General features: G+C 44.6%; 1 protein-coding gene across 1 annotated transcript in view; it reads left to right on the top strand.

The window, feature by feature from the left end:
* Positions 1-26,474, top strand: part of EXOC3L4 (exocyst complex component 3 like 4) — a 127,515-nt gene that overhangs the window by 2,635 nt on the left and 98,406 nt on the right. The window contains exon 2 of the mRNA XM_082242664.1: positions 23,807-24,452. Within this exon, the coding sequence (XP_082098790.1) occupies positions 23,807-24,452 (646 nt within the window). The remainder of the gene's footprint in view (positions 1-23,806; positions 24,453-26,474) is intronic.

The following is a 26,474-nucleotide window of genomic DNA, read 5'->3' as shown; positions in this document are numbered from 1 at the left end:
GGCCCCAGAAGTAACCGATATTGCCGATATTTTGGGAAAGTGCTGTACCGGAATGATGTCTGCAGCTAGAGGTCGACGGTCGGCTGTCCTGTAATGACAACCGATGTGGCTTAGAAGTCACTCACCTGTCATTACAAGGAGCGGGAGGGGACGTCCCCCCTCCCGCCGCCTCCTGCGGCTTGCCTGGGTCTCCCTTCCCACCAGGAGACCCGGGCAACCAGCATGCACGGCCGCCGAAGACCCGATCAAAACTGCATTTGGCTCAGATCGGGTTTCCATGAAAAAAACAGGAAGTGATGTCATGACATCACTTCCGGGCACTTGGCACCAAATTCAAAAAATGTGAGCATTCAAAACAGCCAAACTTGGCGTTTTGAGTGCTTTTAAGTGCAGAGGAGGGGTTTGGGGGTCTTTCAGACCCCCAGATCCCTCCACCAGAGTACCTGTGAAAAATAAAAAATACATTTTATTTTTAAATGTCCAAAAATATCGGCCAATACCGATATCCAATGACCAAAATATTGGTATCGGCACTAAAAAACGATCACTACTTTCCAGCATTAGAAAAGCGCATCAGAATTATTTCCTTTTAAATCCTATGAGACTTTTCACATCGTTGCGCAGCGTTCTGAAAAGTCCTGCATGCAGCATCTTCCCAAAAGTGCAGCAAAGATGTACCTTCTATTGAAATCAATGGGAACCGCATTAAAAATGCAGCAAAAACTCACCCAGGGTGTGTTTTTTGGTGCATTTTTGGGTCACGTGACACTTAAAAAAAAAAAGAAAATGGTGGTTATAAAGCTTTACATACGCCCCTGTACCTCCATGGTGGGTTCAATGTGCCGTTCGGCCGCCCCCTCTCCTCCTCTTACATGCCACCCCCACCCGAGCTGCTCCCGAATTTCAGTTCAAGGTTTGGTCCGCCCCCCTTCCTCCTCCCCACACATTCAGAGTGGTTCACAGTTCCTTTCTGTCCCGCCCAGTTTTCCTGGCTCCTCCCCCCTCTGCAGTGACAAGGCAAGCGATGGTGGGCCCTACTCTGTCTGCACCGTACCGGAGCAGCATAGAGGAACTTGGTGACCACAATGGAGGTACAGGGGGGCACTGTATGTGTGTAAGAACCCGCTAAGGATACCAGCGGGTTCCGGCTCCTTATCAACCACCCACCAGCATCCCTAACAACCAATGAATAGCCAGTTGTTAAGGAGCTAACACCTGACAGCGTCCTTAACAACCAGCTAATTCACCGCTTATGCGCTGCCTGCAATGCATTTAAAACCCACTATGCATTTTTTAAAAACGCATAGTGCGTTTTACAAGTGCTGCAGTGTAAATAAGGATGCTTTCCAGTGTGAAAGGACCCTAAGGCCAGGTTCACCTCTATGCAGTTTGCATTTGATCTGTTCCTGCAGTGCTTTTGGTGGTGCATTTTGCGTTTTTGCACACGCATTGTTGATGTCTTTTTCACACATTTTGTATGCGTTTTTTTAAACTTGCGTTTTTTTTTACAAGCATTTCTGCAGCATGTCCAATAAAGTCTATTGAATAAAAACACACTGTGTTGCGTTTAAAAAAGTCCCTGAACCTTTCTAAAAATGCAGCGACTGAAAGACAGATAAATGTGAACGTGTCCCATAGGAAACCATGTCAAATGGACTGTACTGCATTTTCACAAAATGCTAAATGCACTAAAAAATGCATAAGTGTGAACCAGGCCTAAGGCTGGGACCGCTTCTATGCAGGTTGCGGGTGATGCGTTTTTCTGGTGTGCTTTGAGGTCCGTTTTGCATTCCTGAACATGTGTTTTTGATGTGTTTTGCTTTCTTTTCTTTTGGGGGGGGGGGGGGGGGGGTAATAGGAAAATATGACAGTGTTAATAATGGAGTGCGACTTTAACCACTTACCGACTGCCCGCCGTCGATTTACGTCGGTCCTTTGGCAGCACTAAATACTGGGGTTATGGTAGTTGCCACAACCCAGGTATTTTTTTCAACAGCGGGCGATTGGCTTTCAGAAAAGGGTGGTCCCAGCAGCGGATTCACCGCGGGATCACCCTTACGGTGTGGCGGAAGAGGTGACCCCTCCCCCCGTCCCGGCCGTTTTCCCCGATTACCGGACCCGCCGGCAGTGGGGAAAACGATCCAGTCCTGGATCCTCTGAGACAGGAAGGGCCATTTTGCCCTCACTCGTTTCTATGGTCTTGGAGGACCGGAGCGACGTCAAATGTCGTTGCCTAGCAACCGGTTTAAAGGGCTGATTTTTTTTCAATGTTTTTTTTAGTGTAGTTGTGAGGTCTTTTTGACCCCAGATCTCACATTAAAGAGGACCTGTCATTCTTATTTCTTTTTTTTTTTTACTTTTACAATTTTATTGGAATTTTAATTTAACAATTTCAACAATAACATTTACAATTATTTGTTACTTCTGACTCATTGCTTGGTACATGTAGGAAAATGAAGAAAATGAAGAAAATTACAGGAGTACAAGGTAAGCCCCCGTTCACACTGGGGCGACCTGTGAGGCGACCTGGTCGCCTCACAGGTCGCCGCAGGTCGCCTCCCATAGGGAAGCTGCGGACCCGTTCTGATAGGAGCGACACAAGTCGCTCCGACTCAGAAAAAGGGTCCAGAGCTTCTTTGGGGCGACCAGGAGGCGACCGCCATAGACTTCAATGTTACGAAGTCCGTGGCGGCCGCTCCGAAGTAGCGTCGCCCCAGTGTGAATGGGGGCTAACAGTTAAATGAGAAAACAAATACAATTAAAAAATAAATAAATAAATAATATATATATATATATATATATATATATATATATATATATATATATAAAATTAAATAAAAAACACAGCATACCCATTCCGCCTACCACTAATGGGAACTATCTGTACTGTCGTGCTTATTTCTATTACAAGGGATGTTTACATTTCTTGTAATAGGAATAAAAATGATCAAAATTATTATTTTTTTTTTAAAAAAACTGTAAAAATAAAAAATAATAAATAAAATAAATAGGAAAAAAAATGTAAAAATTAAAGCGCCCTGTCCCCGTTAGCTCGCTTGCAGAAGCGAACGCATATGGAAGTCCTGCCCACATATGTAAACGGTGTTCAAACCACACATGTGAGGTATCGCCGCGATCGTTAGAGCGAGAGCAATAGTTTGAGTCCTATACCTCCTCTGTAACTCCAAGCTGGTAAACTTTAGAAATTTTTAAAATGTAGTCTATGGAGATTTTTAGTACCAAAGTTTGTGGTCATTCCGCGAGCGTGCGCAATTTTGAAGCATGACATGTTGAGTATCTATTTACTCGGCGTAACATTCTCTTTCACATTATGGAAAACAATTGGGCTAATTTTACTGTTTTCTTATTTTTTATTTCCAAAAAGTTAATTTTTTCCAAAAAAATTGCGTCTGGAAGACCGCTGCACAAATACGGTGTGATAAAAAATATTGCAATGATCTGCATTTTATTCTCTAGGGTCCATTGCTAAAAAAAAATAATATATATATATATATATATATATATATATATATATATATATATAATGTTTGGGGGTTCTAAGTAGTTTTCTAGCAAAAAAGTATCAGAGAGTGTAAAGTCGCATTCCATGAACAGAACTGTCATACTTTCCTATTAGCCAGAAAACAAAAATACATCAAAAACACATAAGTGCAAAAAAAATGCAACACTTGCATTTTTGTTGTGGGTCTATTGAAGTCTATTACATGCAAAAGGCAATCTGCTGCAAGAAACCTAACCTTAACCCTTTCCAAAAACGCATCAGTTCAAAACACACATCTTATGCCTTTTGTCCCCCCAATATGCTGACCCAGAGTCAGGGGCGGCCCATCCATTAAGGGGCGCAGGGGCACCGCCCCCCCTATCCATGCGTCTGGCCCCCTTATCTATTTGCAGGGAGCCGAATGCATGGATTCCAATGGGGGTTTTTTTTGAAGCATGTGATTAGAGCCAGAGGCTCTAATAGGTTTCAAAAAAGGGTGGGCTCGGGGCGCAGAGCACTGTGCCCTGAGCCCACCCGGTTGTGTGAGTGAATATGAATATTCGCTATTGTCACACGGATTCTTCTCCTGGCCGATTAGGAACCGGGTCCTGGGACCCGTTTCCCGATTGGCCGAAAAGGAGAAGCCATGCCATTGGCCGAGGAGTAGGAGGGAGGAGACGAAGGAGACCGATGGGGAAGCCGCCGCTGCTGCTGACTGCCGACTGCCCTCCACATGTCCAGGGTGAGTGAGCCGGCGACCGTGGGGGGGGGGTGGTATGGTGTGCGGGCTGGTGTGGTCCGGGGGGGGGGTATGGTGCGGTCCACCTGCCACCCCCCCGTCCCATGGAGCACCAGCCGCCACTGCCCAGAGTGGTCCTTTACATTCCCTCCCTTACACCCCCCCCCCTATTTTAGCCCCCCCCTTTCTCTGTTCCCCATTCCTTTACTCGCCTTCCCTTCCGTTCCCCCTACCTCCCCCTCCTTTCCCTCCCCCCCCTTTCCTTTGCCTTTCCTTTCCCCTCGCCCCCCCTTTTTCACACAGATGTGAACTAGAGCAATAGGAAACTATGTTAAATGGACTATAGTGCGTTTCTGCAAAACACAAAATGCACTAAAGACGCATAATTGTGAACCAAGGGTAATACAGGAGGTGTGTTACTGGCCAGATCACCAGGTGAAAACAGAGGGGAAAAGAGCCTAGAAAGAGAACGAATGCAGCCACCACATTCAATGACTAGTTACCTGCAATATATTACATTTTTGGTTTTGGGTTTAATACCGCTTTATTATACTTTTGGTTGACTATTACAGAAAATTTGCAGTTCTCCAATGTAGGTGTATACTGGATGCCTTCCCTCATTCTAACTGCAAGTCCGCAGCAGTAGCGGATGTTGGAGAAATAAAGAATGGAGTGGGTCATGAGGTGTCTAATCAGCTGCAGCCCGGGGAAGTTCATGTGTTTTCCAGTTTTATTTTTAGAAGAACTGTTTTGGTTCAGGGCTGGGCTCACAGTTCTTCTACATTAACACGCATTCATGGATGGAATGCCTAATGCACCAAAGCACACCAAAAAAGGTACAAGCGCTATGTTTTGTATTGCAGTACACACCGACGAAGGGTAGTGCATGACCTTAGTGTGGTGCCCTGAAACGCATATTGGGGTAATATTAACCACTTGCCTACTGGGCAAATTTTAGATTTTTAGCTCTGTTGCACTTTAACCACTTAAAGACCAGGCCTATTTCTGACATATGTTGTTTACAAGTTAAAATCAGTACTTTTTGCTAGAAAATTACTTAGAACCCCCCCAAACATTATATATATATACACTTTTTTTTAGCAAAGACTCTCGAAAAATAAAATTGGGGTCGTTGCAATATTTTTATGTCTCTCTGTATTTGAGCAGCCGTCTTTCAAACACAATTTTTTTTTTTTTTTAAATACACTTCACTGAATTAAAAAAAAACTAAACAGTTAAGTTAGCCCAATTTTTTGTATATTGTGAAAGATGATGTCACGCCGAGTAAATACATACTAACATCTTAAAAATTGCACACACTCAAGGAATGGAGACAAACTACAGTACTTAAGGCCCGTACACACGTACCGATTGTCGGCCGTAAATATTCGGCCAACGTCCGATTGGCCGATTGTCGGCTTGTTAGTATGATGCTTCCGACAACCGACTGCGACTTTTCGGCCAAACAAAATCTGGTGTGCATGCTATAAAATTTTTGTAGGCCAACAAAGAACGGCCGATTGTTCGTCAGTCAGTACAGATTTTGGCCGACAAAAAGCAGATGAGCAAGACTGAGCATGCTCAGAGAAGAAAAAACACACGGAAAGTTAACCATCACATGACATCACTTCTGCAGTCGGTTGTTGTTGGCCGACAAAATTTGTGTGCAGTCTTTAGCACTTTTCAACCTACACGACAGCACCGGACAAAAGACGGCCGATTGTTCGGCCGACAATCGGTGCATGTGTACGGTGCTTTAATCTCCATAGGCGACACTTTAAAAATGTTAACGGTTACCAGTTTAGAGCAGGGGCGACCTGTCCATTGGGGGCGCAAGGGCGCTGCCCCCTCCCCCCATCCACGAGTCCGGCCCCCGAATCTACATGCAGGGTGCCGGACGCATGGATTCCAATGGGGTTTTTTTTTGAAGCACGTGATTAGAGTCAGAGGCTCTAATAGGCTTCAAAAAAGGGTGGGCTCGGGCGCAGAGCACTGTGCCCAAAGCCCACTCAGTTGTGTGACAATAGCGAATAAATATTCACTATTGTCACATGGATTCTTCTCCTTCCCAATCAGGAAACGGGTCTGAGACCCGTTTACCGATTGGCCAAAAGGAGAAGCCATGCCATTGGCCATGAAGGAGGAAGGAAGAGACGCAGAAGACAGGGGGAAGAAGCCGTGTGCTGTCTGGTGTGGTCCATCTGCCGCTCCCCCCCCCCCCTCCCCAGGCCCATGGAGCACCAGCTGCCACTGGTTTAGAGTTACAGAGGAGGTCTAAAGCTACAATTATTGCTCTCGCTCTGGTGATCGTGGCAATATCTCACATGTGCGGTTTGAATTTGCTACATTTGCGGGCGCAACTTACGCATGCGTTTTCTTTGGTGAGCGAGCTCACAAGAACAGGGGTGCTTTAAAAATGTTTGGTTATTTTTGTAATCCTGAGCCCAAATCCCTCCTCTGCAATTAAAGTATTCAAAACGCCAAAATCTGCATTTTTGAATACTGTAATTTTTTTTAAATCAGCTCCATTGGCAGCCAAGTAAACTGGAAGTGACGTCACTTCCGGGTTACTTCATCGGAGACCCGATCAAAATCCGACTTTGTTTGGGACTCTGACCAGCCAACGGATGTGCCGGCTGAACATGCGGGTCTCCTGGTGGGACGGGAGACCCAGGCAGAGCGGCGGGAGAGAGGGAATGTCCCCTCCAGCTCGTTATGATAAAAGCCGATCGGCTGCTGAGCCGCATCAGTTGTTATCACAAGAAAGTCGACCGCCGTCTCTAAAAAACAGTACCGGGTTAAAGCCTCTAGCTGCAGGCATCACCTTGGTACAACCATTTCCTCAAGCCGAAGTACAGGTACATCAGTGTAGCACTGTCCGCATAGGACTCGCTGTATGATGACTTCTTGGGCCTCCTCTGATTACCTGCGGACAGTCAGTTAGGGTACAGTTCACACATCCATCCTTACTCCCAATGGCTCGTTACTCAATAAACAGTCCATGGGATTTGGTTTTTGGTATTTATTGTGGAACTTGGATGGAAGAAGGGAATAGTGGGATACTCCAACTTGAACTATGTACAGTTGATAAGGACAACTCTCACTTGCCCTCACCAGGTTACTTGTGGAAGCAGTCACACTGCTTTACCATACTGCCACGTGTTTGGAAAGGGTTAGATCTTCTTGGTCTTTCTCCAGCAACAGACTTGGTAAACTACATTATCTCCAGGATAGTCTCTAGCATCCCCTTTACTGACACCCGTCCACTGACTCTTCTAGCTGAAGGGATGGCCCCATGTCCAGATCTGTACTCACTGTACTGCAGAGTCAGATCCTTCCAGTGACTCCTATCCAGTCAGCTCTGCAGGACCCCTGGGTTCAGCTCTTCTCTAACTCTCAGTCCCTCAGGTTGACCACCTGAGGCCGAATGGCAACTTCTACAGGGACCCCGCTCTCCAGCTGAAAGACCCCGAGCACATGTGCCCTTGGCATTTATATAGTATCCCAGCATGCACCGAAGCACTTTCCTCTGCCAATCACCAGGGGCTGTTTCCTCCCACTGTCCAATATGCCTCCCTATTGGACCACTGTGAAACACTTCAGACAAACTGAGCTGCACCTAAGCACCATGATCCTGCTCTCTGGTAGGCAGAGAACAAAATAGATTAACTTGGCAATCCTTCTGGTAAGCAGAAAAGATCCAAAAATATACGCTCTCTCTAGCACCTACCTAGGAGGGTGCTACATCAGTGGTTAAATGACAAATGCGCGGTCATGCAATGCTGTACCCATAAACTACATTTTTATCATTTGTTTTTTAGACAGATAGAGCTTTACTCACCACTGTGTATTTTTTTGCTAAACAAATTAAAAAATACCGAAATTTTTTTGTAAATATTAAATTTTTCTCCTTCACTGATGTGTGTTGATGAGGCTGCATTGATGGGTGGAACTGATGGGCACTGATAGGCAGCAATGATAGGCAGTGACAGACTTCACTAATGGGCACTGAATGAGGGAAACATGGGCACTGATAGGCAGCACTGATGAGAACTGTTAGGGCTGCACTGATAATCAGGACACTGATGATCAGTGTTTTGATTATTAGTGAAGAACAGTAGATGTGGATTGCTCCTAATCGGCTCTCCTCTCCTCACGCGCTGTCAGATTGGACACAGCTGGTCACATGGTAAAGAGCCGCTGTGATTGGCTCTTTACGCCGATCTGCGATCAGTTGTGTATAAAGGACAGTACGATTACTGCTCACTGCCGATGTGTGCCGCAGGAGGCACAGGGGAAGCGCTCTTCCTGCAATGTAAGCCCACGCTGTAGCCATCTTTCTGCTATAGCGTGGTCATGAAGAGTTTAAAGTATAACTAAAGGCAAAAATTGTTTTTAGTTTTGGATGGAGTGGATAGGGATTAGAACCCCTGTCAGTTTTTATTGCTCTCTGTGCCCCCGTTAGGGAGATTAACCCTCTCTATTTGCCCTGTTCACCATTCTCATTGAAAGTGAAAGTAAAAGAAAACCCCAAAATTTTAGGTTGTCCCCAAAAAAGTAACTGAGGGGAAATCTTCCAGTGAGGACACTAGTTCTAATGGCTTGGGCTTCCCAAAAGGATTTTCTTAATTTGCAGGGATCCCCTCTCACTTCCTGTTTGGGTATGGGATAGGAAGTGAGAGGGAAACTCCAAAATGGCATACAGATGTCCAAAAAAAATCTGACAGGGGTTAGAACCCTCCCTTATTCTATCCAAAATGAAAAAAGTTTTGCCTATACTGTAGTTCTACTTAAAAGTAGTTCTAAAGGCTCAAGGTTTTTCACCTTCATGCATAATGCATGAAGGTGAAAAACCTTCAGTATGCAGCAGCCCCCTGCTACCTACCTGAGCCCCCTCTCGATCCAGCGATGTGCACAAGAGCCTTTGTTCCCCAGGGACTTTCACTCCTCAATGGCTGAGGCAGCAGAGGAAGCTATTGGCTGTCAATCACAGCCCGTGAGCCAATCAAGAGAGGGAGGGGAGAAGCGGGCCGAGTCACGGCTCTGTGTGTGAATGGACACACAGAGCCACGGCTCAGGAGCGAACCTGCTTGGGTGCCCCCAGAGCAAGCTGCTTGCTCTGGGGGCACTAGGCAGGAGGGAGGGGCCAGAGAAGAGGAGGATCTGGGCTGCTCTGTGCAAAACCATTACACAGAGCTGGTGAGTTTAATTACACCTTCCAACTTTTTGAGATAGAAACGATGGACACCTATTAGCAAAAGTATGTAGGCATAGGACACACCCCCTGCCACGCCCCCTTAAAGGACACTTATACAAAAAAATGATTAGCACTCACAAGTGCTTTTTTTATCATTACTTTTCCTGTATAGTGACTTCTGTAATTTACAAATGCAGCAATTTAGAAATGGGATGAAAGGTTTAGCACTGGGAAACACTATTTGAAAGATAAATTGTGCATTTTATATACAACTAGACCCGATCAGACCAAAATAAGGGACAAATGAGCAAGAAAGAGGGTGTCAGGGACGCAATACCCTGCGCAGGCGCACTGGCGTCGCTAACCAGCGAACGCCTATGCGCATTCACTAAGGCTACCTTTGTAGAGTTCGAGGTTACCTTTGTAGAGTTCGAGGCTACCTTGGTAGTGTTCAGGGCTACCTTGATAGAGTTCGAGGCTACCTTTGTGGAGTTCGAGGCTACCTTTGTGGAGTTCGAGGCTACCTTGGTGGAAGTTCGAGGCTACCTCGGTAGAGTTCGAGGCTACCTCAGTGTAGTTCGAGGCTACCAAATTGGCGCCAAAATGGCCTATTTAAACACAGCTGTCACTCTAGGTGATTGCTGTGTTGTCTTCAGCTCTCCTGTATCCAGTGCCTGTTATATCCGCTGTTCCTGTTTACCTGACCCGGTTTGTCTTTGGATTCTGATTACCTGCTGCCCCCCCTGACTTTGGCTTGTCCTGACTATCCTCCTGTCTCGTCCTGATCTGTTTACCTGCTACCGGCTATTGATCCTGGACCTGTTCCTGGCTCTCCCAGGGAATCCGGGGGGTCGCGACCTGGTGTTAGCAAGCAGCCAAATTCATCCCCACCATCTGGGGCCCCTGGTGAAAACCGGCTAACACTTAGACTCCGCGCCTCTGGTGAACCTGTGCCACGCCAGTTACCCGGTAAGCCACTCCTCTTACGTCAGGCTCTGCCACGCTACCCCGTGACAGAGGGACAGTCCCTCAAAATCAGGAACAGTTGTGAGCTATGTTTTAATATCACTTTAAGAATGAGTTTAACCATAATGCACCAACACACAGAATAAAATGGGCTCTGAGGAAGAGGCGTATGCCTTGAAACGCGTCAGCCATCATCCTAATAGGACAAGGGACATTCGTATGGACTACTCTCGATATTCAAGGCTTTGAGTCTGATGTGATTGATTTATACCTTTGCTTGTGAGTAGCCATTTTTATGTTTTAACAAGCCCATATTGAGGATAATGCGCTAGGTCGATGCGCTATTCTTTGTGTTTCTTGTTTACCAACACACAGAATGCATGTTCTCTCATGTTACGGTAACACGTGAGCTAACACATGGGTTACCGCAGCACAACAGTCTGAAATCAGCCTTAATGAATATAAAATCTTAGGTTTACAGAAGCAGAAAAAAATGCTAGGAAAACATTTTTGGTAAATGCCCCCCCTGCAGGTTCAGGCCATAATGTTATAGTATGCACAGCATTATAGTACATTGTGACAGCCTTATCTGTCAAAGGATGCCCTCCAGCACTGCATTTACACCCGTCTTCCGGAAACACCCCCTGCCACACCCACTTAAAGGAGAATTATACAAGAAAATGATTAACCACTTGCCGACCTCCCACAGTATATTTACTGCGGCAAACAGCCCCTCCTGGGCAAATTGACGTAGTACTACGTCGCTCGCCCAGAAGCCTGTAGGGGGCGAGCGCACCCCACCGGAGGCGCTCCCCCGCACGTTCACGGGCATTCCCGCGCGAGTGACCGGCGGCTCCGATGTCCGCCGGCCACTCGCGATCTCCTGCTGGAGAGGGAGAAACAAAGCCATCTGTCATTCTCCCTGATGTAACAGCAGAGATCATACAATCCTGCTATGTAGGATCGTATGTCTCTGTGGTTACATCACAAGCCACGCCCCTTTACAGTTAGAATCACGCCCCTAGGGACACACTTAACCCCTTGATCACTAATAAAGTTAACCCCTTCCCTGCCAGTGTCATTTTTACAGTAACAGTGCGTATTTATAGCACTGATTACTGTAGTAATATCACTGGTACCCCCAAAAGTGTCAAAAATGTTAGTCAGGGGTCCGATCTGTCCGCTGCAATGTTGCAGTCCCTCAAAAAAAAGAAAAATCGCAGATCGCCGCCATTACTAGTTAAAAAAAATTACAAAAATCTTTCCCTTAGTTAGTAAACGCAATAACTTTTGCGCAAACCAATCAAAATACGCTTATTGCGATTTTTTTTTTTTTTTACCAAAAATATGTAGCAGAAAACAAATTGGCCTAGAATGTTAAAAAATTTTGATTTTTACATTTTTTTTTTTGGGGGGGGGGGGGGATTCATATAAAAAAATGTGAAAAATATTGTTATTTTTTCAAAATCGACGCTCTTTTTTTGTTTATAGCACAAAAAATAAAAATCGCAGAGGTGATAAAATACCACCAAAAGAAAGCCCTGTTTCTGGGAAAAAAAGGACGTCAATTTAATTTGGGTACAGCGTCGCACGACCGCGCAATTGTCCGTTAAAGTCACGCAGTGCTGAATCGCAAAATAGGCCCTGGTCTTTGAGCAGCCAAATCCTCCGGGGCTTAAGTGGTTAATTAAACCCACAAGTGCTTTTTTTACTACTATTCCTTTATACTGGCTTTTAAATTTACAACAATTTAGAAATTGGAAAAAAGGTTTAGCACTGGGAAACACTTTTTGCAAGATAAATAGTGGATTGTTTTATACAACTATAGAGATTACAGTAAACCCCCTCCATTGCGGGGGGTTACGTTCCGGACCCAGCAGCGAAAAGTGAAATTCCGCGAAATAGAAAAACCCTATTAAAATGCATTGTAGGCATGTTTTTTTTACTGTCACTGTACGTGTAGAAGCATTTTAAGGTCTTTAAACACACTTTTAAAACAATAGAAACTCATTTAAACACATAAAAGATACTAAGAGACATAGCAAGAGCTATGGAAAACACAAAAATACTTCATTTTTAATGATTTATATAGTAAAATAACATTAAAAAAAAAACTGTGAATTACTGGGACCGCAAAATATGAACCGCGATGGAGCGGGGGATTACTGTAGACCCAAATGAGGGACAAATGAGGAGGACAGAGGGGACTTTGTTCCAAATCAAGAACAGTTGGGAGCTATATCCAAGGGGCATAGCAACTGGCTGGGTAGAGAGGAGCCCAGAGCATGGATTTGGGCTTTAACTCAAGAATTTAAAGTATAGTTAAAAGCATTTTCTTTTATTATTATTTTTTTTTTTAAGGTGTTGGACAGAATGAGGATTAGAACACTTGTCAGTTTTTATTGCCCTCTGTGCCCCCTTGGGGAGTTTCACCCCCTCTATTTATCCTGTTTACCATTATCATTAAAAGTGAAAGTAAAATAAAATCCTAAATGTTGGGTTGTCTGCAGAAAAGTAATAGAGGGGAAATCTTCCACTGGGGACAATAGTTCGGGGTCCCTTAAGGATTCCCTAATTGCAGGGATTACCCCTCACTTCCTGTTTGGCTATGGGACAGGGTGTGAAGGGAATTTTCCCCAATGGGACACAGATGGCAACAAAAAATAAAACTGACGGGGGTTATGACTTTCCCTTACTCTATCCATCTATAACTTAAAAAAAAAAGTTTTGCCTTTAGTTCTACTTTAAAGTGGCTGTAAACTCTTACATATACCCAGTGAAGTGACTGGCCTCAGGTGATTCACAGAGATTAAACAAATCCTTCTACATAGGTTGTACCTGTTTAGCTGAGTCTTCTCTTATCTACAGTCATTCAAAGTACAGCATTTAAAGCTTGTCTGGGCTGTCAAACAAAGGGGGCAGAGTCCAGTGAGGAGAGCTCTGACAGCTGATTCGAGGGAAGAAACACACCCCTGTAGCAGGTCCGGGTCAGCTCGCCCTGCCAGACGCCATTGCCCCCAGACAGAGCCTGTCATAGTTGCTGGGGATTTCTCCCCCCCCCCCCTCCTCCCTGTGCTGCTTGATACAGGCGGACAGCAGTCCGCTCTGCTCCCTCCCCTGCCTCCTTATTGGCAGGGGGAGTGAGCCAATAGAGGAGGACAGCAGGAGAAAAGAATTCTGGGACATGTATTCCCGAAGCCAGGCGGCCCAAGTGAGTTCTTTGGGGACAGATTAAATACCCCAGCATGCCCAGAGGAGGGGACCGGGAGAGACACCAGGAGGCCACCATGAGGCAAGGTAAAAGACCATATGCAGGAGGAGGGAGCTGCTCTTCAAAGTCAGTGTGACCGCTTCCTCATCAACAGCTCTGTTATGTAACGGTATCAGCCAAATGATCGGACCAGTGGTGATGTGCAATTTCTACTTTACTTAACAATGAAAACCAATGTAGATTACACAGGAGATCATGTGGACAGGGGTTTGCAGTACAAAACAGCAATATGAGGAAGGGGGGAAACAGGAATAAAACATGAAAACAAGTATATTTCAGTTCTACTAATGGCCAATAGATGGCAGCAGAGTGCTCTGAGTTGAGTTTACTGATAGGATAGAGAGCTGAAGATTTCTCACGTGTTCCAAGATGATAATCATTCATTCAGCAGACTGTGAGCTAAGAGGATTTCCTGCTGGCACAGACTTCACACTGGCACTGCTGATGCTGACTTCGGTCAGGAGGCTCTGGGGGCCATAGATAGCACCAGTCCACTGCTTGAACAGCTTCTCCACATGGACTGTAACAGAGTCCTCTCCAGTGACTGGGGCTTGGATAGATGCTGCGTGCTCTTTTGCTCACTGCTGGTGGCCCACACACCAGACTGATCGAATGAGGACCCAGCACCTGGGTACAGCTCACTTGCCCAGTCACTGCTGTCCCATCAGACAGGATCTCTCTGAGCACAGAAAGCTGGGCGGAGCTGGCATTTATACTCCCTGGGCGTGTCCAGGAACTCAGGGGATGCTGGGAGCCCAGAGGATTGTGGGTAATTGAGTTAAAGGGACTTGCACCTGCATCTGGATAAAGGGGCACACCACTACAGCTCCACAGTTGGATGCATACCCATCACCTCAGGCATCCTATTGACTGTGTGGGTGCCCGTACAGAAGTTGCCAGGTATGCAGTTGGGCAGCCTGCAAGAGCCTGTTACTGGACATCTTTCCATTTGGCCTTGGTGTCGCAGGATCGGTGAGCGGGTACTTGCCCATCTTCTTATAACAAAGGAAAAAAAACCAAACAAAAAAAAAAACAAAGGACACGTTGTCTTGTAGCCTGAGAGAGAACTTTTACCACATTTGCTCTTTGCTGGTCACAGAGTTCATCCTGTTTGTTAGGACACCTCAAGCATACTTTAAGCCCCCATGCACACAGGGCGTCAGAAAAAACAAGCTGCAGATCCACTTCTAATGCCAGGAAAAAGCAGCTGTAAAAACATCCTGTGTACATGGGGTCTGAAGGGCTAGCTGAAGACGCAAGACTCTTCCTCCAGAGGACTACAGCATATCCCCTGCCACAAGGGCAGTGGCGTTGCTATGGGGGCAAGGGGGTGCGGACCGCACCCAGGAGACACCCGCCAGAGGGGTGACACCAGGGCTAAAACTAGGGGAGGGCATGTCCCCCGGGCACCATATTGATCCCAGGTGCCAATACCTGATCTGCCCACAGTGTCAGCGCTCCCTTGTCCTGGATGAGCTGGGGTTCAACAGCATCACCAAGAATTGGCTTCAGGGAGAGCTAGCAGCAGAGTAAAGCATCCGCCCTCCAGTGTCAGTTCTGTGAGAAGAGCCTGAAGGAGGCCGTCATGTGCGAGCAGTGCAACTTCTACTGTGAGCCGTGCCGCCTCTGCTGTTATCTGTCCCGGGGAGCGCTGGAAAACACCGCCTGATCAGGAGCTGGGGAACCACAGAATGTACTGGGTCTGTGTGCAGTGCAGGACCCTGCGTGCTGAAGGAGGGCCGGAACCACAGCCACAAGTTCAAGGCTCTGGGGGCCATGTGGAAGCTTCACAAGGTGAGGGGGGAGCACTGGGGAGAGGGGTACAAAGGGTGGCATGGGTAAGTTCCACAAGGTGGGGTTTGCACAAGGGGAAGTGGGGCACAAGATAAGGGGAGAGGGGGATACACAAGTTTGGGAGGGAGGAGGACAAGGTGAGGGGGGGTAAGGGGGAGATGGAGAAGCTGCACAAGGTGGCAGGGGTGCACAAGGTGAGGGGTGAAGGGGGGTGCACAAGATGAGGCAAGAGGAGGATGCACAAGATATAGGGGGAAAGCAAGCTGCACAAGATGAAGGGGTTGCACGTGGTGGGGGGGGGGGGGGAAGCTGCACAAGATGAGAGGGGAGAGAAGGACAAGGTGATTGGGGGGGGGGGGAGTGACACCATTTTTACTGCACCAGGTGACACCAACCCTAGTGACGCCACTGCACAAGGGATAAAAGCTACTGGTACTATAAGGGCCCCACTTCAGCTCGGGGACTCTACCCACTAAAAGAGCAGGGCTAAGGACTTAAAGGTTATACTATTTGATCTGAATTTAGAGTTCCTGCGCTATTGGGACTGTGGTGCAGGGGTACAGAGGGGTCCGAGTCATTTCTTCGCCCTTCTTCAGCCTGTGTCCATAGGTCTCAATCAGGGCAGAATCTGTTGGTTATGCATAGGTGTTCTTACAGTATTTCAATTAATTACCATTTTTGATTGTCTCTGCTTTCAAGGTTATTCGCCTTAATGAATACCCTGAAAGTAAAAAGTTTATATTGCTGAATTTCATTGCTATTAATCTCTCAGTAAACAATACTCAACTGATTTATTTGGGCTATCTTGCCGACCGTATACTATATATATTCAAGGCAGCTCTCCTGCAAAGGATCACGTACCTGTGTGTGATCCTGCAGTTCTGGGTCTGGGGCGTGCAGGCGCGCCGCCGGCAACCAGCTCCCACTGTGATTGGACACAGCAGGAGCCAGTCACTGGGTCCGGCGGACTCTATGTTCGCCGGGACCTGCCGATCGTTCAGGAAAGAAGCAGAATGGCGGTCTGCCAAGGCAGACGGCTGTTCTGTCCTGGATAAAAAAAGTACTGATCCTGTGTTTCTGCTAAGCAGCCAAAGCATCACCCACACAGTTAGTAAGCACAACTTAGGAACACAGTTAACCCTTTGATCGCCCCTGATGTTAACCCCTTCCCTGTCAGTGTCATTATTACAGTGACCGTGCATATTTAGCACTGATCACTGTATTAGTATCACTGGTCCCCAAAAAGTGTCAAAAGTGTCAGGTGACTGATTTGTCCTGCTATAAGTCGCTGATCGCCGCCATTACTAGTAAAGACAAATAAAATAAAAAAATATAAAGAAAGAAAAATATTCCAATGTTTACAGACGCTATAACATTTGTGCAAATTAATCAATATACGTTTATTGGGATTTTTTTCTACCAAAAACATGTAGCAGAATTCCAAAAAAGTTGGGACACTGATGTGGAAGTTTCAAATTTCAATATTTTATTCAGAATACAACATAGATGACATATCAAATGTTTAAACTGAGAAAATGTAACATTTTAAGGGAAAAATAAGTTGATTTTAAATTTCATGGCATCAACACATCTCAAAAAAGTTGGGACAAGGCCATGTTTACCACTGTGTGGCATCCCCTCTTCTTTTTATAACAGTCTGCAAACGTCTGGGGACTGAGAAGACAAGATGCTCAAGTTTAGGAATAGGAATGTTGTCCCATTCTTGTCTAATAAAGGCTTCTAGTTGCTCAACTGTCTTAGGTCTTCTTTGTCGCATCTTCCTCTTTATGATGCGCCAAATGTTTTCTATGGGTGAAAGATCTGGACTGCAGGCTGGCCATTTCAGTACCCGGATCCTTCTTCTACGCAGCCATGATGTTGTAATTGATGCAGTATGTGGTCTGGCATTGTCATGTTGGAAAATGCAAGGTCTTCCCTGAAAGAGACGACGTCTGGATGGGAGCATATGTTGTTCTAGAACTTGGATATACCTTTCAGCATTGATGGTGCCTTTCCAGATGTGTAAGCTGCCCATGCCACACGCACTCATGCAACCCCATACCATCAGAGATGCAGGCTTCTGAACTGAGCGCTGATAACACCTTGGGTTGTCCTTGTCCTCTTTAGTCCGGATGACATGGCGTCCCAGTTTTCCAAAAATAACTTCAAATTTTGATTCGTCTGACCACAGAACAGTTTTCCACTTTGCCACAGTCCATTTTAAATGAGCCTTGGCCCAGAGAAAATGCCTGCGCTTCTGGAACATGTTTAGATATGGCTTCTTTTTTGGCCTATAGAGTTTTAGACGGTAACGGCGAATGGCACGGTGGATTGTGTTCACCAACAATGTTTCCATGACAGTAGCATTCCTGTATGTCATGCAGTGCCATCTAAGGGCCCGAAGATCACCGCCATCCGGTATGGTTTTCCGGCCTTGACACTTACGCACAGAGATTGTTCCAGATTCTCTGAATCTTTGGATGATATTATGCACTGTAGATGATGATAACTTCAAACTCTTTGCAATTTTTCTCTGAGAAACTCCTTTCTGATATTGCTCCACTATTTTTCGCCGCAGCATTGGGGGAATTGGTGATCCTCTGCCCATCCTGACTTCTGAGAGACACTGCCACTCTGAGAGGCTCTTTTTATACCAATTGACCTAATAAGTTGCAAATTGGTCCTCCAGCTGTTCCTTATATGTACATTTAATTTTTCCGGCCTCTTATTGCTACCTGTCCCAACTTTTTTGGAATGTGTAGCTCTCATGAAATCCAAAATGAGCCAATATTATTGGCATGACATTTCAAAATGTCTTACTTTCAACATTTGATATGTTATCTATATTATATTGTGAATAAAATATAAGTTTATGAGATTTGTAAATTTGTCCATTCCTTTTTTACTCACAATTTGTACAGTGTCCCAACTTTTTTGGAATTGGGTTTTACATATTGGCCTAAATTTATAAAGAAATTCGATTTTTTACTTTTTTTATAGGGTGTGTTTTATAGCAGAAAGTAAAAAATATGTTTGTTTTTTTTAAATTGTGATCAAATACCACCAAAAGAAAGCTCCATTTGTGGGAAAAAAAGGACAAAAATGTTATTTCAGGTAGTGCCGGTTCACACTAGGTCGCGCCGACTTCGGGGGTTGACCTGTGAAGTCCCGTGCACTGTGACTTCGGCGCGACTTGCACGGACTTCATATAATGAATGTCTATGCAAGTCGCTCCGAGGTCGCCCGAAGTAGTACAGGACCCTTTTTCTAAGTCGGAGCGACTTGTGTCGCTCCTATTAGAACAGGTCCTGTAGCACTGCATGGACCGCGATGGACTGCGACTTGTCAGGCTGACAAGTCGCCTGACAAGTCGCGGTAGTGTGAATGGAGACTTAAAGTAAGGCAGTGCCTTATCGCAAAAAATGGCCTGGTCATGATAGGGGGGAGTAAACCTTCCAGAGCTGAAGTGGTTAAATTACTACACATATTGTAGCTGCTGGCTTTTAATATTAGGACACTTACCTGTCCTGGAATCCAGCGATGTCGGCACCCCAGGCGATGCTTCCATCGGCTCTCAGGTGCTGCCGCCGCCATAGCCTTTAAGGCAAACTGGCAGTGAAGCCTTGCAGCTTCACAGCCGATTCCCCACTGTGCGTGCACTTTCTGAATGGCCCAGCGGCGGGGAAGGAGGAGGGGGCCGCGGCGAGATCCAACAGAAGTGGGGGCGGGTACCTGCCAAAAACCAGGTACCTGCTCCCACCCTCTGAAATGTGCCAAATGTGACACCGGAGGGGCGGAGAAGACAGATAAGTGGAGCTTCCACTTTTGGGTGAACTCCGCTTTAACTACTACTCGGTTATAATACTACGATATATTTGATAAAAAAGTCTCTCAGTAAAAATACTTTTTTTGGTTCACTACTGCTTGTGTTTGTTTGCTGTTGTGTTCACAATAACCTTTTTTTCCCAGGTGTGCAAGAGGGGCTTAGAATGTTCTTGGGGTTGAAGGGCAGAGCTTAGAACCTAACATTCTCAAGGGGGTCCTTTGGGGGTACCGCTACACCCCCCCCCCCCCTTCTCACAGCACACAGGAACAGAGCTGAGGCTGTCAATCTTCTGCAGCTCCGTCCCCTGTCACCTTCTTTCTCTTGGTGTCAGGAAAACTTGTCAGAAGTGATTCATACTGATAGCAGAGGAAGGAGGCAGCAGACAGAAATGACACTTAGTTCTCTGGATTGAGACAAGTACACACTATAGAGGGAGATGCTTTGTTCATATTTCATGTCTGAGGTTTACAACCACTTTATTGAAGGCATATTTTTGATGCTTGGGAGGAATTGCATTGTGTGTAGAGGCTAATGTGAGGCTACAGCCACAGAAGCAAGATAATGTCCAAGGCAAATTGAAAGGCTCATTGACACCTGGTGCAGTGAACTGTGTTGAGCTCAGTTGACCAAAACAGGCTCCATGCAAGGCCACAGCAAATACTACTGTGCCCAGTTCACATCTAAGCACTGCTTTGGTGTGCCTGGGAAAAATGTGGACATGGTTAATTTTTTTGCAGCGCTGAACAAGGAAACGTTCAATGCACATTTTTTCTTTTCCTTTTTTTTTTTCACCACTTGCCGACCGCTCACTGAGCTGGTACTACGGCAAAGTGGCTCGTTATCGTCCAGCGACGTAGACCTAGGTCGCTGGACTCCTCTTAGTCTCGGCGGCACGCGCGCGCCGCCGGAGGCTCGCTCCCGCTGTATTTAGGCACAGCGTGAGTCAGGCCAGGGGAGGAGAGGCGGTGATCACCGCCGCTCTTCCCCGATCGTCGGAGATCGAGTGAGAAAATTTGCCCGCTTGTGTAAACAAAGTGGGCGGATCTCCTATGTGACAGGCAGGGACAGATTACAGGATTCAGCATAGCTGAACCTGCGATCTGTGCCTGTGTCACTCAGTCCCCTCCCCCCACACACGTCAGTAAGCACCAGGCATACATTTAACCCCTTGATCACCAATAAAGTTAACCCCTTCCCTGCCAGTGTCATTATTACAGTAACAGTGCATATTTATAGCACTGATTACTGTAGTAATGTCACTGGTACCCCCAAAATTGTCAAAAATGTCAGTTAGAGGTCCGATCTGTCCACCGCAATGTCGCAGTCCTGCAAATAAAAAAAAATCGCAGATCGCCGCCATTACTAGTAAAAAAAAAAACAAACAATAAAAATGACATAAATCTTTCCCGTAGTGAGTAGCTGCGATAACTTTTGCGCAAACCAATCAAAATACGCTTATTGCGATTTTTTTTTTACCAAACATATGTAGCAGAAAACAAATTGGCCTAAAATGTTAAAAATGGATTTTTACATTTTTTTGGGGAGGGGGGAATTTCTTATAAAAAAATGTGAAAAATATTGTTATTTTTTTTAAATTTACTCTCTTTTTGTGTTTATAGCGCAAAAAGTAAAAATCGCACAGGTGATCAAATACCACCAAAAGAAAGCTCTATTTGTGGGGAAAAAGGAAATAAATTTAATTTGGGTACAGTGTCGCACGACCGCGCAATTTTCCGTTAAAATAACGCAGTGCCAAATCGCAAAATATGGCCTGGTCAGGAATGGGGTAAAATCTTCCGGTCTTAAAGCGGTTAAAAATACGCTCATTGAGATTTTTTTTGTCAAAGACATGTAGCTAAATACATTTTGGCTTAAATATATGACAAAAATTGAATATATTGGGTATTTTTTAACTGCCAAAGTAGAAAATGTCAATTTTTTCGCAAAATTTTCGCTCTTTTTTTATTAATATCGCAAAAAATGAAAAGCACAGAGGTGATCAAATACCACCAAAAGAGAGCTCCGTTTGTGGGGGAAAAAGGACGTAAATTTCGCCTGGGTTCGGCGTTGCATAACCGCGCAATTGTCAGTTAAAGTCGCACAGTGCCAAGTTGCAAAAAGTGGCCTGGACGTAAAGCAGGGAAATCCTCCGGTGGTAAAGAGGTTAAAAAGTGCACTCAAAAACCTCAAAAGTAGAAACAAGCAAACAGCTTTCACTTTACATATTTATGACCTATTTGTGTGTTTTGGCTTCGCTCCCCAGCTTCAGCGTGTCACATAATCTGTTGCTGCTTTTGGTGAGCGTTTTGCATTTACAGCGTATTCTGTGGTTAAAAAGTTAAGGGAATGGTTTGTGCAGAGCGCATTCCAAACATATCTCAGCTGGTCTATTCAACATTTCCCTTTTCCCCAACATATAAAAAAGAATCATTAAAAGTCACCTTTGCACTATACAGAATTAGGAAGGAGCCTGTGGCTCACTATCTGAATCACATGTAGCGCTACCCTCTGGAGCACTGTTTCTCAATCTGTTTTTCCAGCTAGGCACCCTTTAAAATTATGGACAGTCTGAAGGTACCCCATTCTAAAATGTAAAAAACTATTCAAATTTTTTTACATAATGCAGCAGCATTGACACACATAGGACACCCAACATAAGTTGTGATTTATTCTTCCAAAGAAAAATCACTTTTGCACACTGGTACCGACTAGTATTCTAGTGTTTCTCTTCTCCCTCAGTTACTCTCCATCACTCGAACGTGACCCCAGTGTTGACAGAGTCACTTCACTGGGTATATGTAAGGGTTTACAACCACTTTGAAAACATTACTTATGGTAAAGCATAGAAACATAGAAATGTGATAGTAGAAAAACACAGAGTAGTCAATCGAGTTTGCCCTTTTTTTGTTTTGATTTTTTGGGGTTTTTTTGTTTGTTTGTTTTTTTTCTTTAACTTTATTAGGCCCCGTTCACACTGGGGCGATCCGACTTCCCGGGGCGACCTCCGAGGTCGCGGTGCGAGCAGCGCGCCACGACCTCGGAGCGGCCGACACGGACTTCATAACATTGAAGTCTATGCAGGTCGCTCCGGGTCGCCCCAAAGAAGCTCCGGACCCTTTTTCTAAGTCGGAGCGACTTGTGTCGCTCCTATTAGAACGGGTCCGCAGCTTCTCTATGGAAGGCGACCTACGGCGACCTGTGAGGCGACCAGGTCGCCTCACAGGTCGCCCCAGTGTGAACGGGGACTCATCTGAGTATAGATCTGTTTATCCAATATAATACATACTGAATACTAAAACATAAACTGCAAACAAAGGTAGGTAGTGTAACGGAACCGCAACCCACACTGTACTTGTGGACTTCCGTCAGTATACAGCTTCCTCCCAGTCATGAACATAGATATCAGGTTTTTCAGCCGCCCCCATACAAAGCTAGCCGACAACTTAGCTTATACAGGAATCTTCTCTTTTATTGAACAGTCACACAGAGTTTATATACAACATGGGCCTCCCCTCCTGATCAGATTACCACACACAAGTCAGGTGTTGCCTGATTACATTATCATATGCAGATGAAATTATATACAGAAATGGAATTAACCTGAACTAATTATCTAGCCATCTGGACAGAAACAATATGTGAGTTCATTAACATTTAACAATGGGACAGACAGGCTTAACAGAATCCACATCACATTTCAATACACAAACAAAAGGGAGAGCCTGTCTCTGACATTGAAGTTCAATACACATTATCATAATTGTAAACACAAAACCCATTTGAAGCAATCCAAACCATTAAATATCTGTAAACGACAACAAACACAAGGGTGCACCATCCTAGTGCATTATCTCTTAGACAGGTTTATTAAAATAATAGATTAAAAATACTCACAAACGAGTTTCTTTATAAAAAGAACATCAAATAGATATAAAATCCTCAGCAACAAGATCGGGATTAGATCGTCCCCTGAAGCTGTACAGGCTTACGCGTTTCGAGGCAGCGCCTCTTCTTCAGGGGACGATCTAATCCCGATCTTGTTGCTGAGTATTTTATATCTATTTGAGGTGCTTTTTATAAAGAAACTCGTTTGTGAGTATTTTTAATCTATTATTTTAATAAACCTGTCTAAGAGATAATGCAATAGGCCGGTGCGCCCTTGTGTTTGTTGTCGTTTATAGTGTTTTCCAAACCACCCTGGTCCAGCGAGGGGCTGCAAGGCTGAAGTATTATCAAGTTGTGGTGTCATCTGTTCTCATCTACAAGCCTACAGTCAGGTTGGATAAGAAGATTGCACCACTCAGAGCGCAGGGAATAGGTGCTGCATCGACAGTACATTTGCTTGTTCATTAAATATCTGTCTTTCACTCCCAGTGACGGTAAGTACCGTCACAGGTAGCTATTCACTTATTTAGCTATTCACTTATTGCACATTACTGAACTGTGCGTTTTTGTAAGAATTTTGTATTTTAGCCAATGGTATAGTTAATAACACATGTTCTCTGTTCCAGTAATGCAAATAAATGAACTTATTCATGGCAGACAACTTCAGAAGGCCTTCAGAAGTATAAAATTCATGGAGGACAAACTCATAGAGGAGTCCCAGGGGAACAACTACTACGAAAATATAACAGAGTTCACTATACGAGCCAAAGACGTGGACTTGTTGTATGGATCTCTTTTCAACATGGTAAGATCCATCGTGAAAGAGACTCTGGATCGGGAAGTGGATGAACCTTTGGTCGCCAGTCTGGTGCATGTTATTGAAAATGAGGCCATTATTCATGAAAACACAAGCGTGCCTTTAGGAAGTTCAGAGATCATTCTTGGCCAACCAAGACGATGGAAACATTTGTGGAAAGAAGCAGTCAAAGACAGTGTGGTCAAACGGATAGATTCAGTGCCCCTTAACCCTAAAGAGGAGAGCTGGCTTCCAATACACTTGGAGAACCTTAAGGTCAATACCTTAAAAGACTTGATAAAAGTAAAGAACTTGTTAATGTCTCACTATCCTGAGGATTACAAGGTTTGCTCCATCTATCTCCGGAGCTTTCATGATGCCCTATCTTCCCATATACAGAAGAATGTGGTGAACTGTGCGTCGGAACTGAGTCAGTTGTACAGCCTGCTTGACTTCACCATGAATAAGTATAAAAGGTAAGGCCATGTCCCCGTAATATATAAAAATGTCACTAATTCTAGTCCAGGTAAGGTACTAAGGCATGCTTATTAATGTCATATTAATCCCTTCATCACAGTTTGTACCGATTCCAGGTGCTTTATAACATTGATAATTATTATTATTATTATTATTATTGATAATAATGTATAAATGTATACAATATCAGTCTAGTGCAGTGATGGTGAACCTTGACACCCCAGATGTTTTGGAACGACAACTCTGCAGTGTAGTGGAGCATCATGGGAAATGTAGTTCCATAACATCTGGGGTGCCAAGGTTTGCCATCATTGGTCTATTGCTACACAGTATGGTTAATGAAGTAGAGATTGGGGTGATTATCTAAGGATGGATTAAAAGGGACATAAAGAGAACTTCTAAAGAAGTTAGGCCAAGGATATATCTTTTGGGCAGTTTTAGTACATTTTGGGTTCTCTTCCCTGGACTAGGGAGTGGGGAAAATTCAGACCAGGGAGTCTGCTAGTCTAATGGGTGGAGGACAGACAGAAAAAGTAAATGTATAAAGAGATGGGAAGAATGTGTTAGAAAGTAGAGGTATTTTCCTTCTTGTTCCCTTACTTCTTAGTCTGTGCTTCCCTTTCCCACTTTTTCTTTCAGTAAAGCCTGACTTCCAGGCACGGAAACTACCCCTTCCCACCTAGGCATACATGCAGTTGATTTGTCATTCGGAAGGTGCTGTGGTCACCAGCCATCTGGGTCTCCCTTCTCCGTTCCCGTATGCCGGCCATATGACAGATGCCGGTGGGGACGGGGACCACCCCAGAGGTGTATCACTATTTTACCATTTGTCTTGTTTAATGCCGCAGTGGGCTCTAGTAAAGTAGCAGGCTCAATTCATGTTCAAAATGCTAGTCACTCCAATCTGCAGAGTACTCACATGATCGGATACATGATGTTTTACATGGCCAATTTTATACTTCCCTTGTATACTTTAATGTATCTGTTGATCTCAATGTATGGTTCAGCATTACATCAGTGTTTCTACTATTTATACTGTATGCCTTCCTGTTTCAATAAATTAAAGAATTTATAAAAAAAATAAAGTAGAGGTCGCAGATATGAAAATCAGGACCGGAGATTAAAAAATTAAAATGTTTTTCCTATAGTTTTACTTTAAGTGCTTCCTCACCCTGCCATCCCATATATACTGTACTGTCCAATGTAAACCTCAATTCAGCTGGAACCTCCCATGGTCCATGGTCTTTAGTCCTTTCCACTGAGTCACTACTCCACAGAATACTACATACATAGAGTGGAGCCTGTTCTCCATAGATTCTATGAAGAAGCTATCTACAACTAAAACTGTGCCTAGCCTGCAAGTAGTTGACTTCTGTAGTAGGATCTCAGGATTGAAGGACTGCTTGAGTTGGCGCAGAACATGGCCCATTGAATTGGACAGTATAAACTGGATTGGGAGAGGGGTTGATAGCCCCAAAATACTTATGAATAAGTAATAAATAAATTGATATCGTTTAAACTTTGGTGTTGTGTGGTTGGGATTCTTTCAAAGTTAAAGATTTGTTTCAAACTAAGGGTAAATTATAGATTTTTCAGTTGAACTCAAATTGAGTTCAGTTTGAGTTTCAGGATTAGATGTTAAAATTAAGTTTTGGACTAGGCTGAGTTTAACCTGTGTAACTGGCATTAGGCTTGCAAGACTAAAAAAAAATATTTTTAGTGATAATTTGTATTTTGGGTGGGAAATCGTCACCAAAATTCTTTGAGTTCAAATAACTGTGCCAATTTCATTCTGCCAAAAAAATGGTTATTAATAAGGAATGCGGATTCTGACGGAGTTAGCGTTCTTTATTAATTACAGAATGGTTGAAGAACTGGGGGGCTCTCTCATAATATTTCTATGTTATTCTGGACAATATGGTTACATAACTGCCCTCCTCTTATTTACTCTTTTTTTTTTAATCAATAAAAGAACCCTGTACTGATAAATTATAGAGGATGCCAGTGCTATCCTCTCCTTC

This window comes from Pelophylax lessonae (assembly GCF_965119305.1).
Source record: "Pelophylax lessonae genome assembly, chromosome: 13".
NCBI classification, from domain to species: domain Eukaryota; kingdom Metazoa; phylum Chordata; class Amphibia; order Anura; family Ranidae; genus Pelophylax; species Pelophylax lessonae.
The sequence above is the reverse complement of the archived record's forward strand: the minus strand, read 5'-3'. Positions and strand labels throughout refer to the sequence as shown.